We start from the raw sequence: 13,763 nt of genomic DNA, 5'->3' as shown, positions 1-13,763 counted from the left end.
GTTAAACAAGGATTATTCATGTCAATGACGTCAGCTGCGTAAGAAGAAACGGAAGATACTGGCGTTGTTATATTGGTATTGCACTTTCAGAATTTGTTTTTGAGTAAAAGGAAATTTGCTGCGTACAGTGCAATGTTCATTTAACAATGGTGGATACACAAAATGGACATTTTACATACAAAACTGAAACAGGTATCAAGTTTGTTGAAAACTAATTTTTTAAAACAACTCCCGCTCTAAGTATTTTTTTCCTAGTTTCCAGGGGTTTTCAGACACAGGACAAGCATTCGTGGATCACACGCTTGTCCCACCGTAGGGATCGAGCCCGCATCACGTCGCTTACTGTGGGTTAGCCGTGGCCGCCTCAACCACTCGGCCGACAGATTTAAAATGCTTTCGATAGCTAACATGCCATAGACAGACACGTTAAGCTTAGAACAACCCTCTTTTAGGGTCGGTGGTTAAAAACACTCTCATAGAACCTCAGGACCTAACATTACGCCATACGAGCATATCTCCTCACAAAGACCACGACTTACGTTGTATTTCCTGGTCCTTTTCTTCTATTTCCTTCCTGTATGCTGCTATCAGGTCGCGCGCCCTCTCCGCCTCGTTGCATCTGTCATCAGCAAGTTCTGTGAGAGCCGCCACTTGCGACTGGAACTTCGACTCTTGGGAGACCAGGGTTTTCCTGGAAAACAGAAACATATTTGGGTAAGGGTTTTTATTAGACGATGTAGCGTTTGTTGGAAATCAATGGTTCTTTAAAAGTTATTATTGTCTATCCGTAGCGCAAAATTAACTAAATTATGTAAGCTTAGCATAGCCGTTAACTTAAATTATCACAATGCCCATAAGGTATGTTGAAATTCAATTAATAGAGATCGTATATAAAAATGAAATCGATTTGAGGCCTATTCTAAGACTACTGAAATAGGCCTTCCAAAAGTTACGTAACTAAAGATTATCTTAAAAGCGTTCGCTAACCAGCAAAATCAAATATTCAAAACATTCGAATCGATTTGAAATATGAATAATACAAGTTCAAAAACAGAACACAATTTAACAGCCATTCTAACGGTTTCGAACACAGCGTTCTAATTTCGAATCGTTTAAATCTTACCACTTGAGAATCTAGCCAGACAGGCTGAAGTAATGCCTAGAATTATTCGCATCTGGTTTATAATATTATATTATTTGGAGGTTAGGTAGGCAGTTTTGTAAATACTTGTTATTCATAAGTTTGGGCGCCAAATTCATATTAAAACCTGCGTTTACATAGAGATTTGCATTAGACTGACTACACAAATAGTTGGAAAACCCGACTTGACCCCTATGGGACATGAATTCGTATCCTATAACTAATATTATAAACGCAAAAGTTGGTATGTATGGATGTTTGTTCCTCTTTTACTCAAAAACCACTGAACGGATTTAGACGAAACTTGGAACACAGATAGTTTATAACCAAGATTAGCACATACACATTGGATAGTTTTTCAGTGATGTTATGTTCCCATGGGATCGTTTTGGGTCGCTGAGCCAACGGAGTAAGTAATCTTAAGCGAGCATCGAACCTAGGGCAAAATCCAATATCCCTAACAACATAGCAAACTCCAATGTTTACCTCGTTATATATTAACTAGCTGTTATTTTTATAATAACTATCGTGAGACTGATTCATTATTAAATGATGTAACGGTTTACTCGAACTGGACTGGAATTCGACTCGCGATCCCGCCGCGTCTGCTCGTGATTAAGGACTCCGGTTGGGTCCGAAACAAAACCGAGTAAACCGAGTGAGTAAACCGTTACATCATTAACTAGCTATTGCCCGCGACTTCCTCCGCGTGGTTAGAAGATATAAGTTAGGAATTTTTGAACGGAAGCCCTCGAAGATGAATATTTTCCCCGTTTGTGCCACATTTTCCATTGTATCTTCGCTCCTATTAGTTGCAGCGTGATGTTATATAGCCCAAAAACCTTCCTCGAATAATGGTCTATTGAACGCAAAAAGATTTTTTCAATTTGAACCAGTAGTTAATGAGATCAGCGCGTTCAAACAAACAAACAAACTCAGCTTTATATATTAGTACAGATATAGATTTTAATTTTATAACGGAAGTACATAAAATAATTTTAGCTACGTTGTTATGTTGGCAACTAGTAATGTTTTCGCGAAATATGTATTGGCATAATATTATGTTATTTTAATACAGGAAACAAAACTAATAACAAATAAAATGTTTGTATTGATTTCCGTGAATTTTGTATGAAATAATATTTTTATTTTATTTAGGCGAAAACAGGCAATAGTTATAATATAAACTAGCTATTTCTTGCGAAAAACACCCTCGTTTACGCAGTCGGATAAATCTAGACTATGTATTAATCCAAAGATAAGCTTTGTTTCAGAGTGCACGCAACTTCTCCCCATTTTTGATTATTCATTACTGTTCTGCTCCTATTAATCATAGCGTAATGATAAATACCCGAAAGCCTTTCTAAAAAAATGAGCTATTTAAAACTGAAAGTATTTCTCTAATCGGAATTTCGGTTGTTGAGACAAGCGCGTTCAAATCTTTTGAGCTTTATATCTCTAATACATAAAATTAAGGTGTCACGGTGTACGAAATTATACCGATTCCCATGAAACTTTGTGTCCATATTGGGTAGGTCTGAAAATAGGACAACATATATTTTTTTCATTCCCCTTTTTTAATCACTTACTCATTTATCTGGCAAAACAACGTTTGTTAGTCATTACTATAGACTAGACTTGAATTAGACCGAAATCAAGGTAAGACTAATGAACGCATTATAATCACACTAAATAACTGTAATGATTGACTAATGAGCAAAAACGAATGATGAATGAACGAGTGATGACAGAATACAGAAGAATTACACGGCAATTTATTTTACGCGCGCTTTTTTGACGTTTCAAGGCCGCCATATTGGCCATTGACGTAGTTTGCGCGCCAGATGACTCATTTGTGTTTCTAAATATGTAACAAAGAAACCGTTGTTATTTTATTTGTTTAATGCATTTCTTTTGATAATTTCCTTAGAAAACGAAAAAGCCTTTTTTTGTTTTATCAAACATCAACTTTTTGTTAAGAATCTTGAAAAAATCATTAGACTATATGAAAAGCACATCGTGGGTAAGTAACAAGGTCGTCTAACACAGGTTAAGCGACTCTTATCGCGGTCGTTTCGTTGATAGATGACCGTCTATATCATAACGTGTCTCTGCTTGTCATTTTCAGCTCTTTGACAGTCTTTACAGGTAGTCAGAAGCTTGAAAGTCTGTCAACCAGTCTAACTAAGGGGTATCGTGTTGTCTGTAACTGGGTGGAGGAGGTCAGATAGGCAGTCGCTCCTTGTAAAATAAATAAATAAATATTCCACAACTTTCACACAACGCCATCTAGTCTCAAACTAAGCAGAGCTTGTATTATGAGTACTAGGCGACTGATAAACATACGGCCGCTTTCTATATTCGATCCCGAATCTAAGACTCCGATCAATCCAGATTTTTTTCAATCCCTCGATTGAGCTTGAATCTGCATTTCTTTAATCGATCTCGTCTCGAAATCCATCGAAAAAAAACGGATAGATCGCCCTGCTAAACGTTTTGTTTTACGCATGTGCAGAAAAAGTACTTCATGATTATTAATGAGTAAAAAGGTGGTTTTTTTCTTAAAGCTTATCTATTTTATGTATAATCACTAGAAATTCCACAAAATACAAAAATAAAAGATTGGGAAGTCGTAGCGGTAAATACTATAATTCTACCTGAAGATTAGAAAAAGCATAAACGACAATAAACGTTTATTGATGAGCAACGGAACGTCAGTCAATCGAAAAGTTGTCAGTCAGTTTGACATTAACATAATATATTTTAAAATCGCAAGTTTATTTGTTGTTTGTTTTTCCGATGTCTCAGCTATAGAATAGAATACAGCGGTAATATCCGAGCGCATTCAGAATAAGTTCACGCGCCATCTGTACAAGAAACTGTATGGGGTGTATCCGTTCTACCTACATGGATCCCACTCTGTTTGTTCTGGGCATGGTTGGCAATAATCAACTGTATATGAGACGGGAGTTTACACTGGTCGTCTACTTGGTGAAGGTGCTTCGTGGAGTGGAGAATCACCCGGAAGTATTGCAGAGTTTGAGTGGCGGAGTGGGCGGCGAAGCCCGTACCTACTGCTGGTTCCTACCGCGAGAACAAATTTGCTCACCAAAGCACCTCTTACAAGAGCTCTCCACACCACCAACTTCTTCGAAATCAGACTGACGTGTTTTTAATAATGTAATGTGTTGCAATTTTTGTTTAGTTTAAGTTCTTTGCTGTCGCATTAGGGTAAACCCTGTAATGATACTTCATGGTTTTAAATAAATAAATCAAAACGAGAATATTATAATCGTTATCTATTATTGCAGTATTACAGATATTGGTAAAAGTGTACTTAGTACACAAAAACTATAATACTGAAAGCAAAAAATTTTAAGCGAATTGAAAAAAAAAACAACCACTCGATACATCACAATCACAATTACAAATTTTGAGGACAGAGTTTGTTCTTCTTCGCTGTCACTACTATCCTAGTCCAATAGCTGAGCTAATACTTTAAGATCGCTATCACTTGAAAATATTTCTATTTTCGCAGATTTCTCAGTACAATCCGTAAAAAATTGGGGATCGCGATTATAGATCAAAAACGTCAAAAATCGATTTGTCAAAACCAGAGATCGGTTATAGAAAACGCATAACTGTTACTTTCATACAAATACCAATCTAAAATCTCGATCCGCCCTCCCAAAGATAGATTGAAGAAAAAGATCGAGAAAACGATCCATGGATCGGTTATAGAAACACTAAAAGTTGTAAATGGATTCAAATGTCAATCTCGATCCGTAAATTAGGGATTGAGATCGAATATAGAAAGCGGCCGTTACTTATATATTTCTAAATACATACATAATATAGATAAATTACACCCAGACACAGAGCAAATGATCGTGCTCATCACACTAACATTTGTCCTGGGTGGGAATCGAACCCACGACCTACGGAACAGCAGTCAGGGTCACTAACCACTAGACCAACAGGCCAGTCAAAAATTTGGTAAAATACTGGTAAGCCGCTGTAACGGCTTGACAGAATTCTGATGAAGATAAAACCACTTTGGATTTCGCCCATGGATCATGCCACAAATTACAGCATGCCGTTGCCAAAACCAAAAAGTCCGACTTCAAATTGAAACTTTTTTCATCTAATTAACGTTTTTTCCGTAATATATTTGACGTAAACCACACTTGCAGTAAGCTGTGTAAATATAGGGTTCTTTGTAAAGCCACAGAATGTGCAAGTGCGTCAGTCAGGTCGACGTACGTATAAAGTTTGGGGTATATATTATATAGTACATTCCTGAATAATTTCTGAAGAGAATCTTCTTTAAAAAAGTACCTACATATATATTTTTTAATTTAAAAAAATCTAAATACCCACGTTTTTAAACGTCAATCCATTAAAATTTTATCAAAATCGTTCAAGCTACTTTTGAAGTTGTAAATTGCATTGTCACCGGGTTTGAAGCTACTCTGAAAATTTCAGCCTGCTAGCTTATCGGGAAGTGCCTCAAAATTGAGTTACAAAAATCCAACCGGAACGACAAACAAACAAGTGTATAAAAACGTGGGAAAAAGTAGACTATGTCCTTTCTCAAGTTCTAGAAATCTAGACTATCTGTGTAACAAATATTTACGATATAATTAAGTTCCTATTACTAAGACTACACTGTCTCCCTGTCTGTTTGTACATCGGTCACCGTCTATATCTCGTGAACCGTAATAGCTGAAAAGTTGAAATTATCACATATATTGAAATGAAACTACTTTTACGGATTTTATCGCGGTTTAATTTTAGATTTTACCTTTGCAGGTATCATGGTCAGTCTGCCCGTGACCATGATACCTGCAAAGGTTTCGAAACGTCGGGAACTAAAATCTAAAATTAAACCGCGATAAAATCCGTAAAAGTAGTTTCATTTCAATGTCTAACATTCACGTAAACCTAAGAAACCATTATCACATATATTTATGTAGATTTCTAAGTTGAATTTTGAATTTATACGCGAAAATTAAGCCACGCAAAGATTGTTTACCATTATTTAAGTACTTAACAAATGGAGGGTCCATAATAGTTCTGTATTATTAGATTTTAAGACCTTGATGTACATTATGGAACGCAATAAATGATTGAGTATTGAGTATTGGAGTAAACTATTTTTTGCGTGAAACTCATTCAAAATTTCCAAAACGTGTTGGTTTCAGTAAATATATTTCAGTAATAATCCATACACAATAAATAAACTGGAATGACGCATTCATAACAAAATACAAGGCTAAATACTTCTTAGTGAAGAAATAAACATTTTGTTGATCATATATTTTTAGCGGCCCTATAGGATATTGCCCAATTCTTAATCTATTCGAAACGCGTCGTTTAAAAACAACAATTTTAAGGATTTCATAACACTAGGCTAGCTGTTTTAAAAAGGTTTTGGTTGCCTGGACACCGTTTATAGTTGCAAATACATTCATCTTTTCTTAGCAAATTCGGCTAAGAGTATTTCTACTAGAGTTTATCTACCACCAGAAGAAATTTCAACGAAATCGGTCGAACCGTTTGAGCATGACGAAGGGTTTCAAACGTTCAAGTCACATGCACAAGACACCCAGACTCAAGACAAGCATTCGTGGATCACACAAATGCTTGAAAACAAATCAAATAGTTTGTTTTCTGAAGAGCTTAGCATAACATCTATACTTAAAGGATCAATATGTCTATCTGAAACTGTTTTATAATTATCTAATCGTATGGTTGATGTATAACGTTGTGTCAGAGTTTAAACCGCCCTTAGACCTCTGATGAGTCTGACGTGGCGCAACACACCCTTAAAACTATCTCAGGTGTAGACTTTCTTACGATGTTTTCCTTTACCGTCTTGACAAGTGATAATTACTTTTTCATACGTACAGATGATATATTTCACAAAATAGAGGTAAAACTACCATTGGTAGAAACATTTTGATAGTTAATATTTTTCTTTTTAAATCCTGAAGCAAAAATGGGAGTTCTATCTGTGACATCATAGCTTCGAAACGGATTGAGAGATTTTTTATTTAGTTTGTTTTTTATTAAAGGTGAATTATTTGCGAGTTTTCTTAGCCATGTTTCATAAAAATCGGTCGAGCCGTTTAGAAGTTATGGGGGGTTAAAGCTTTTATGCAGTGTTTAATTTGTTTTTCTTGAGCTTTGACCAATCCTACTACTATTATGAAGGCGAAAGTTTGTAAGTATGGATGTATGGATGTTTGTTACTCTTTCACTTAAAAACTACTCAATGGATTTGAATGAAACTTTACCACAATATAGCTTATACATCAGAATAACACATAGGCTAAAATTTTTGAGGTTTCTAATGTGAGGTCGTAAAAAAACACATTATTTGCGCTTACAGATTCAGTCAGCGTTTGCAATCGCTGACTGAATCCTACAAGATAGATAGAAGGCAGGTATAAATTATAACTTATATCTTCTAACCACGCGGACGAAGTCGCGGGCAACAGCTAGTATTATAATAAATAAATAAATGCGGACAACATCACATACATTATTCTGAACCCAAAGTAAGTTGCTAAAGCACTTGTGTTATGGAATTCAGATACAACGAAGTTACCACAAACACCCAGACCCGAGACAATGTAGAAATGACAATTTTTACATTGACCCGACCGGGGATCGAGCCCGGGACCTCAGAGCTAGCGACACCTTGAAACCGGTGCGTATGCCACTCGACCACGGAGGTCGTCAATACTTACAATACAATATTGTACGATACAAACACTAAGAGTCGCGAGTCTTACTCGAACTGGACTGATTTATCAAACCAATTTAGATTAAAAATCACTAGCCCTTGGCTTCACCCTCTACGAATCGAATATGAACCCACAGAATCATACAATCGGGATAAAAACTCCTATATGTTAATCCTGGTTATAAACTATCTGTATTCCAAGTTTCGTTTAAATCCGTTCAGTGGTTTTTGCGTGAAAGAGTAACAAACATCAATACATACAAACTTTCGCGTTTATAATATTAGCGTCATTAACGCGCATTATAATTTGCGTATTAGGTAGGACCATCACATGTCATGTCCTATTGCAAATCAAACGCATCTCTATAAATATATTTAGATACATCATTATTGATTTATTCGACTCGTGTTGTTAATAATAAGTTTTTTTATTTTATTTTAGAGAACTTATTACTGATCATCATCCCAGCCTTTCCCAGCTATGTTGGGGTCGGATTCAGCTAGGTACCAGTGTTTTACAAGGAGCGACTGCCTATCTGCCCTGCGCAACACGATATCTCTTAGTTAGACTTGTTGTCAGACTTTCTAGCTTCTGACTACCTGTAACGACTGTCAAAGAGGTGTTTTAGATAAATTACACCCAGACACAGGACAAAATGATCGTGTTCATCATATAAACATTTGTTCTGGGTGGCAATCGATCCCACGACCTTCGGTCAATCTAATAGTGAATAAATGACTTTCTAGTAATTATAAAAATCAATCAATAAAACCAGTCAAGTGCGAGTCGTTCGCGTGATACTGAGGATTCCGTACATACAGGCTAAAGAAAATACATAAGCATAAAAATCGTCATCCGTCAAATTTATGACCGTAACGAACATTACGGTTAGGGGTTAAGTATTTTTATATTTTCTATATCAACAAAAATGTTTCACTTGTAAAAGAAAAAACAACTGTCAAACTATCTCGTTTTATGAGAAACAGACTGGTGACCGATTAACAGATAAAGCCCAATGAAACAGAGTCCCTGTTTACTTTCGGTTACGAAAACGAAATACCAGCATCAAATATCGTATTTCTAAACATTTCTTTAAGATTCATTTGGCATTTGAAGTAACGAGAAACTGTAATCTCGTTATAAATAGCTCGCTATTAATAAACCTAAGACGTTAGACAGCTGATTCAATACGAAAATGTTTGTAAAAAAACTAATGTTTATTTATAATGGATTTCCTTTAAGCTACGCTTGAGGCGTTGCTCCGTAGATGGGTGACCATCTTTGTCATAACAAGTTCCTCCGTGTTTAAAGCACGTTAACTGTGGGTCCTGGCTGTTATTCCTACATCTTTGACAGTCGTTACAGTTAGTCAGAAGCTTGAAAGTCTGACAACCAGTCTAACTAAGGAGTATCGTGTTGCCCAGGTAACTGGGTTGAGGAGGTCAGATAGGCAGTCGCTCCTTGTAAAACACTGGTACTTAGCTGAATCCGGTTAGACTGGAAGCCGACCCCAACATAGTTGGGAAAAGATGATATTGCGTATTTTTAAGACTTGAGATGAAAAACATATCTTTTTCTCTTTTTTATGAGAGTTTGTTAATCTTTTACCCAAAAACTATAATCCGCACAAGGACAGTTATCGCTGTAAAGCAAAATCCAGTTCTTTAACTCTAGAAAATAGTACTAAATATATTATTCCAGGCTATAATCTATACCTGGGCGAAACTTTATAAAAATCCGTTGGCTAGTTTTTGCGTAGAAGAGTCACAAACATGCGAACATCAGAACTTGCACAAAGACAATGAAATTTCGATCGTGATATTGCAAAATTTACTTTGTCACAACATTATCAACCGGAAAAACATTAAAAGCTATGAGTAATGAGGTTGTAATTAGACAAAAAAAAACAATATGTAAAATATAGTTATCATAAACCTTTATAAGGATTAGATAATTGTTTAAATATCTACAAAAAATAGGGTTTGTAAGTTACGGCGTCAAATAGGGACATAGCTTTGCATTCTTTTTCGACAAGTGACGTGATTTTGGCTTGTCAGTTCAATTCATTTGAGCGGTTTAAAAGCGTGTTAGTTTGGAGATATGTCAACTCAACTTCAAGCTCAGTTTTTCCCACGTTTTTATACAATCATTTTCTTCCTTGTTTGTTTGTCGTTCCGGTTGGATCTTTGCAACTTAATTTTGAGGCACGTCGCGATAAGCTAGCAGGCTGAAATTTTCAAGGTAGCTTCAAACCCGATAACAATTCAATTTACAACTGAGAAATGAAGCGTTTGACGTACAGTAGTATCTCTTTCTAACATAAATACAAGTCTTATTGTTAACGAAAAAAGAAGGTTTAAGTATGACCTAGACCGTGGTCTATATAAGAATAGAAAACTACTAAAATTATTTCAAGCTACCGGGAGTCCACGGTTTCGCCCGCGTAGGATATCACTGTAAAGCATAATGTTTCATTTAAAATTGATTAAATCAAACCCTGTATTCCTTCTTATGTCTCTAGAAACGCGTGAAAGTGAAGGAAACAAAATTACATTCAAATATTAATATAAGTGATGTTTGGGATGACATTGCTTTTCGACAAGTGACGTGACTTTGACTTGTCAGTTCATTATATTTGAAGGATTTTACAGAGCTTGGAGAATTTCATCTTATTTAATGATTCTTGTAAAACGCAATAATTCTAGTAGTTTAAATAGTTAAAGAACAACAAGGTCTACTCACGGCTCTTCCAATAATTCAGGATCACTAGACGCAATCACAAATGGTTCAGTGATTTCTTCGATGATTTCTTCTATTATTTCCTCCTCTGTCTCACTTCCACTCACTGCACAGTCCTCTGAGTCACTCTCACTCTCACATTTGTCAGTCACTTCACTCTTATCAGCTATTTCTATGAATCCACTATCACTGTTGTCACTCGAAATTCTTTTCAACGTATCGGGGCTCTCAACTTTGATGGTTAAAGATTCTTTATCGTTGACGTTAATAACTGTTGTGTTATCTGCGAAAATATCGTCGGCATCTTCGAGGTATTCTTCGTCTTCTGATGAAAGGGATTCGAATGAAGATCCCACCTCTTCATCAGTCTGTTGGTCTCCATCGTCGAAGACTATGTGCTTTCTGAAAGTAACTCTCTTTTTACCGCAGTCAGATCTGTCATCGTCGCTACAGCCTTCGGTATCAGACTTTGGAGGCTTCAAATTCGATTTCTTTGTTATCCCGGGCGATTCCAATTCATTTTTAACACTATCACTGTCATCCTGGTTCATCAACTTTTCCAATTCACCTTTCAATTCATTTCGATAATTACTATTCCGTTCGTCAATACTCTCGTAAAGCGGTTCTGCTTTGTCTATTTTGCTGTCAGTACCTCCCATTTGTCTGTCTTCATTTAATTTGTCGACGGTACAGTCTATAGAGCGCGCGATCTGCCGAAGCAATGCCTCCGCATGTTTTTTTTCATCCAAATCTGGTTCGTTAACATAAATAAGGGACACGTGTTCTTTATTATCGTTGTTCTTTGCGTATTTCTGCAGGACCAGTGCCTTGACGAAGTCTGCGTCGTCTGTGATATTTTTGGCTTGTGTGGGAACGGCTACGTCATTCGCCTTTCGGTCTGAGTTACTCCTTTGCAATACGTTCGTCTCTTTCAAGGGGCTGATTCTGCACGACTCGGCGCGAGCGTTTCTTCGCTTCCCCCTTTTCCTTTTCCCGGCCATAATCTGCAGTATGGCGCCGACTCCAGATTTCTGATTATTATAGTCCGTGTCAGGTAGGAGCAGGTTCACTACATCTTTCCGTATTGTGTTGAGTTTTTCGCTTGGTTCTGTGTCGTTTCGTTGCGCGCGCGCGGTAACTGATGTTAATTTTGTATTCTCGGCGTTCGGGAATTTTCGGGCGTCGTCGGGCGTCGCCGGCGCGGCCTCGGTTTTGCCGCCTTTTCTCTTGAAGAAATTAAACATGGCGGCCGACTGTTGTCATGACCGCCCGGGCCGGCGTTGTCTTTACGACTGTGGCGCGATATTTACTATAGAGATGGAAATATTTAGTTGTTTGATATAGATCGGTTTGCGGTGATCGTTATTCATTTTCGATTGACGTATATTTCGTATTATAAAATATGAATAGATATCGATGTTCCGATTCAAAAGTGATGTTATGAAACTGCGGAGACTTGAAAATGAAACCTTTAAACCACTTTCGTTAGAAAAATCTAGTATTTAGCTTTCTAATTACGTGAAGATTGTGAATTAGACGTACAAAACTAAACATTTCAGTTAGATCTATCTAGTTTAAAATCAAAAGAAATAAACAAAACTTCTTATTTATGCGCCGCTGGTACTTGTTAAAATGTTTACCTGAAGTCAATTAACATTCTTGAAAGTTTTCACGAAATAAAAATAAATTGTGATTCGTTTTGTAACACATAATTTTGAGTATCATAAAATGTCATTATTAATAACGACATTTTGCAGACCTGCGCCTTCTCTGTTAAACGGTATTTTTCATGTATGAAAATCTATACTAATATATAAAGCTGAAGAGTTTGTTTGTTTGATTGTTTGTTTGTTTGAACGCGCTAATCTCAGAAACTACTGGTCCGAATTGAAAAATTATTTTTGTGTTGTATAGACCATTCATCGAGGAAGGCTTTAGGCTATAAACCATCACACTGCGACTAATAGGAGCGAAGATACAATGGAAAATATGAAAAAAACAGGGCAGGTATAAATCAAAACTTATATCTTCTACCCACGGGGACGAAGTCGCGGGTAACAGCTAGTCACAGATAAAATTACTTTCGTTTGATAAAAAGAATTTCGAAATAGGCATAGACCATTACATTAGACAATCGTTAGTCTGTTTTTTTTTTTTAATTTTAAGTAAGCAGGCAAAGTGGCTTTGCTTCGAAACCTACATACAACACGAATTTGTGTGATCCACAAATGCTTGTGATGAGTCTGGGTGTCTTTGTGCATGTGAATTGAGGGTTTGTGAAAAGCCCCGCGATATAACGGCTAATTTCCATAGCGTGATTATTTAAAATAAAAAAAAGGTTATAAACAATAAATAATTTCTTTATGCTGTATTTCAGAAAATTTCCGATGTTTATATATGTGTGAAGAGGACTTGAGTCGATATCAATATTTTTCTCCTACGGCTATTATATTTTTAACAATAAGACATATATCGTACAAGAAAACAATAAAGAATGCATATTATTGTAAAATGAATGCTTTTCATGTTACGTAATAGTTTTTTTGTTTTTATTATTGCTTTAGGTCGTCGCGGGATCGCGGTCTACTTCGACTCGCTCGCTCGCGTCACACCATGATTACGGACTCCGGTTGGGTCCGAAACCGTTACATCACTTAATAGTGAATCAGTCTGACGATAGTTACTATAATTAAAAATATTAATAATAATATATGTCTGTACGTACGTTAGTACTCATAAAAAAGGGTTCGCTTAGCTTGAGACTAGATGGCCTGTGACTTGTGTCAAAGTTGTGGAATATTATTATTATATTACCTCCAGGTTTGAAAACTAGTCGGGCGACCCTGATATATCCGCATGAGTCAACCATAGCCCATTAACATACAATATCATGTGACAAACAAACATACGATTTGTTGACATACATATATACATATATATGTTTCCGAGTCACTAGATCATCCGCGTTATATAACGACGGGGTGGGCAGTAAACAAAACCATCAAGGACGTACATAATTAGCAGGTGTTTGGCACCAGACAATACTTTTTAAATATCTAGGTAAAGTTGTGCAACTTTAAATAGTTGTATAGTTTCTCCTTCATTTTTAAAGTCGGATTTAAAAATGAAGG

The 13,763-nt window shown here is 36.4% G+C and overlaps 1 protein-coding gene across 4 annotated transcripts in view; it reads right to left on the bottom strand.

Annotated features, from left to right (window-relative positions):
• The window catches only part of LOC113492299 (golgin subfamily A member 6-like protein 22), a 72,752-nt gene that overhangs the window by 27,586 nt on the left and 31,403 nt on the right, over positions 1-13,763 (bottom strand). For 3 of the 4 annotated variants that reach the window (XM_026869742.1, XM_026869744.1, XM_026869743.1), the window contains exons 2-3: positions 10,636-11,941; positions 540-691 (exon numbers count right to left, since the gene is read on the bottom strand). In XM_026869742.1, the coding sequence (XP_026725543.1) occupies positions 540-691; positions 10,636-11,876 (1,393 nt within the window). In that variant the 5' untranslated portion in view covers positions 11,877-11,941. The remainder of the gene's footprint in view (positions 1-539; positions 692-10,635; positions 11,942-13,763) is intronic. The other variant, XM_026869745.1, reaches the window with a different exon arrangement.

This window comes from Trichoplusia ni, chromosome 3, assembly GCF_003590095.1.
Source record: "Trichoplusia ni isolate ovarian cell line Hi5 chromosome 3, tn1, whole genome shotgun sequence".
Classification (NCBI taxonomy): domain Eukaryota; kingdom Metazoa; phylum Arthropoda; class Insecta; order Lepidoptera; family Noctuidae; genus Trichoplusia; species Trichoplusia ni.
Note: the sequence above shows the minus strand (reverse complement) of the source record. Positions and strands in the feature narration are given on the sequence as shown.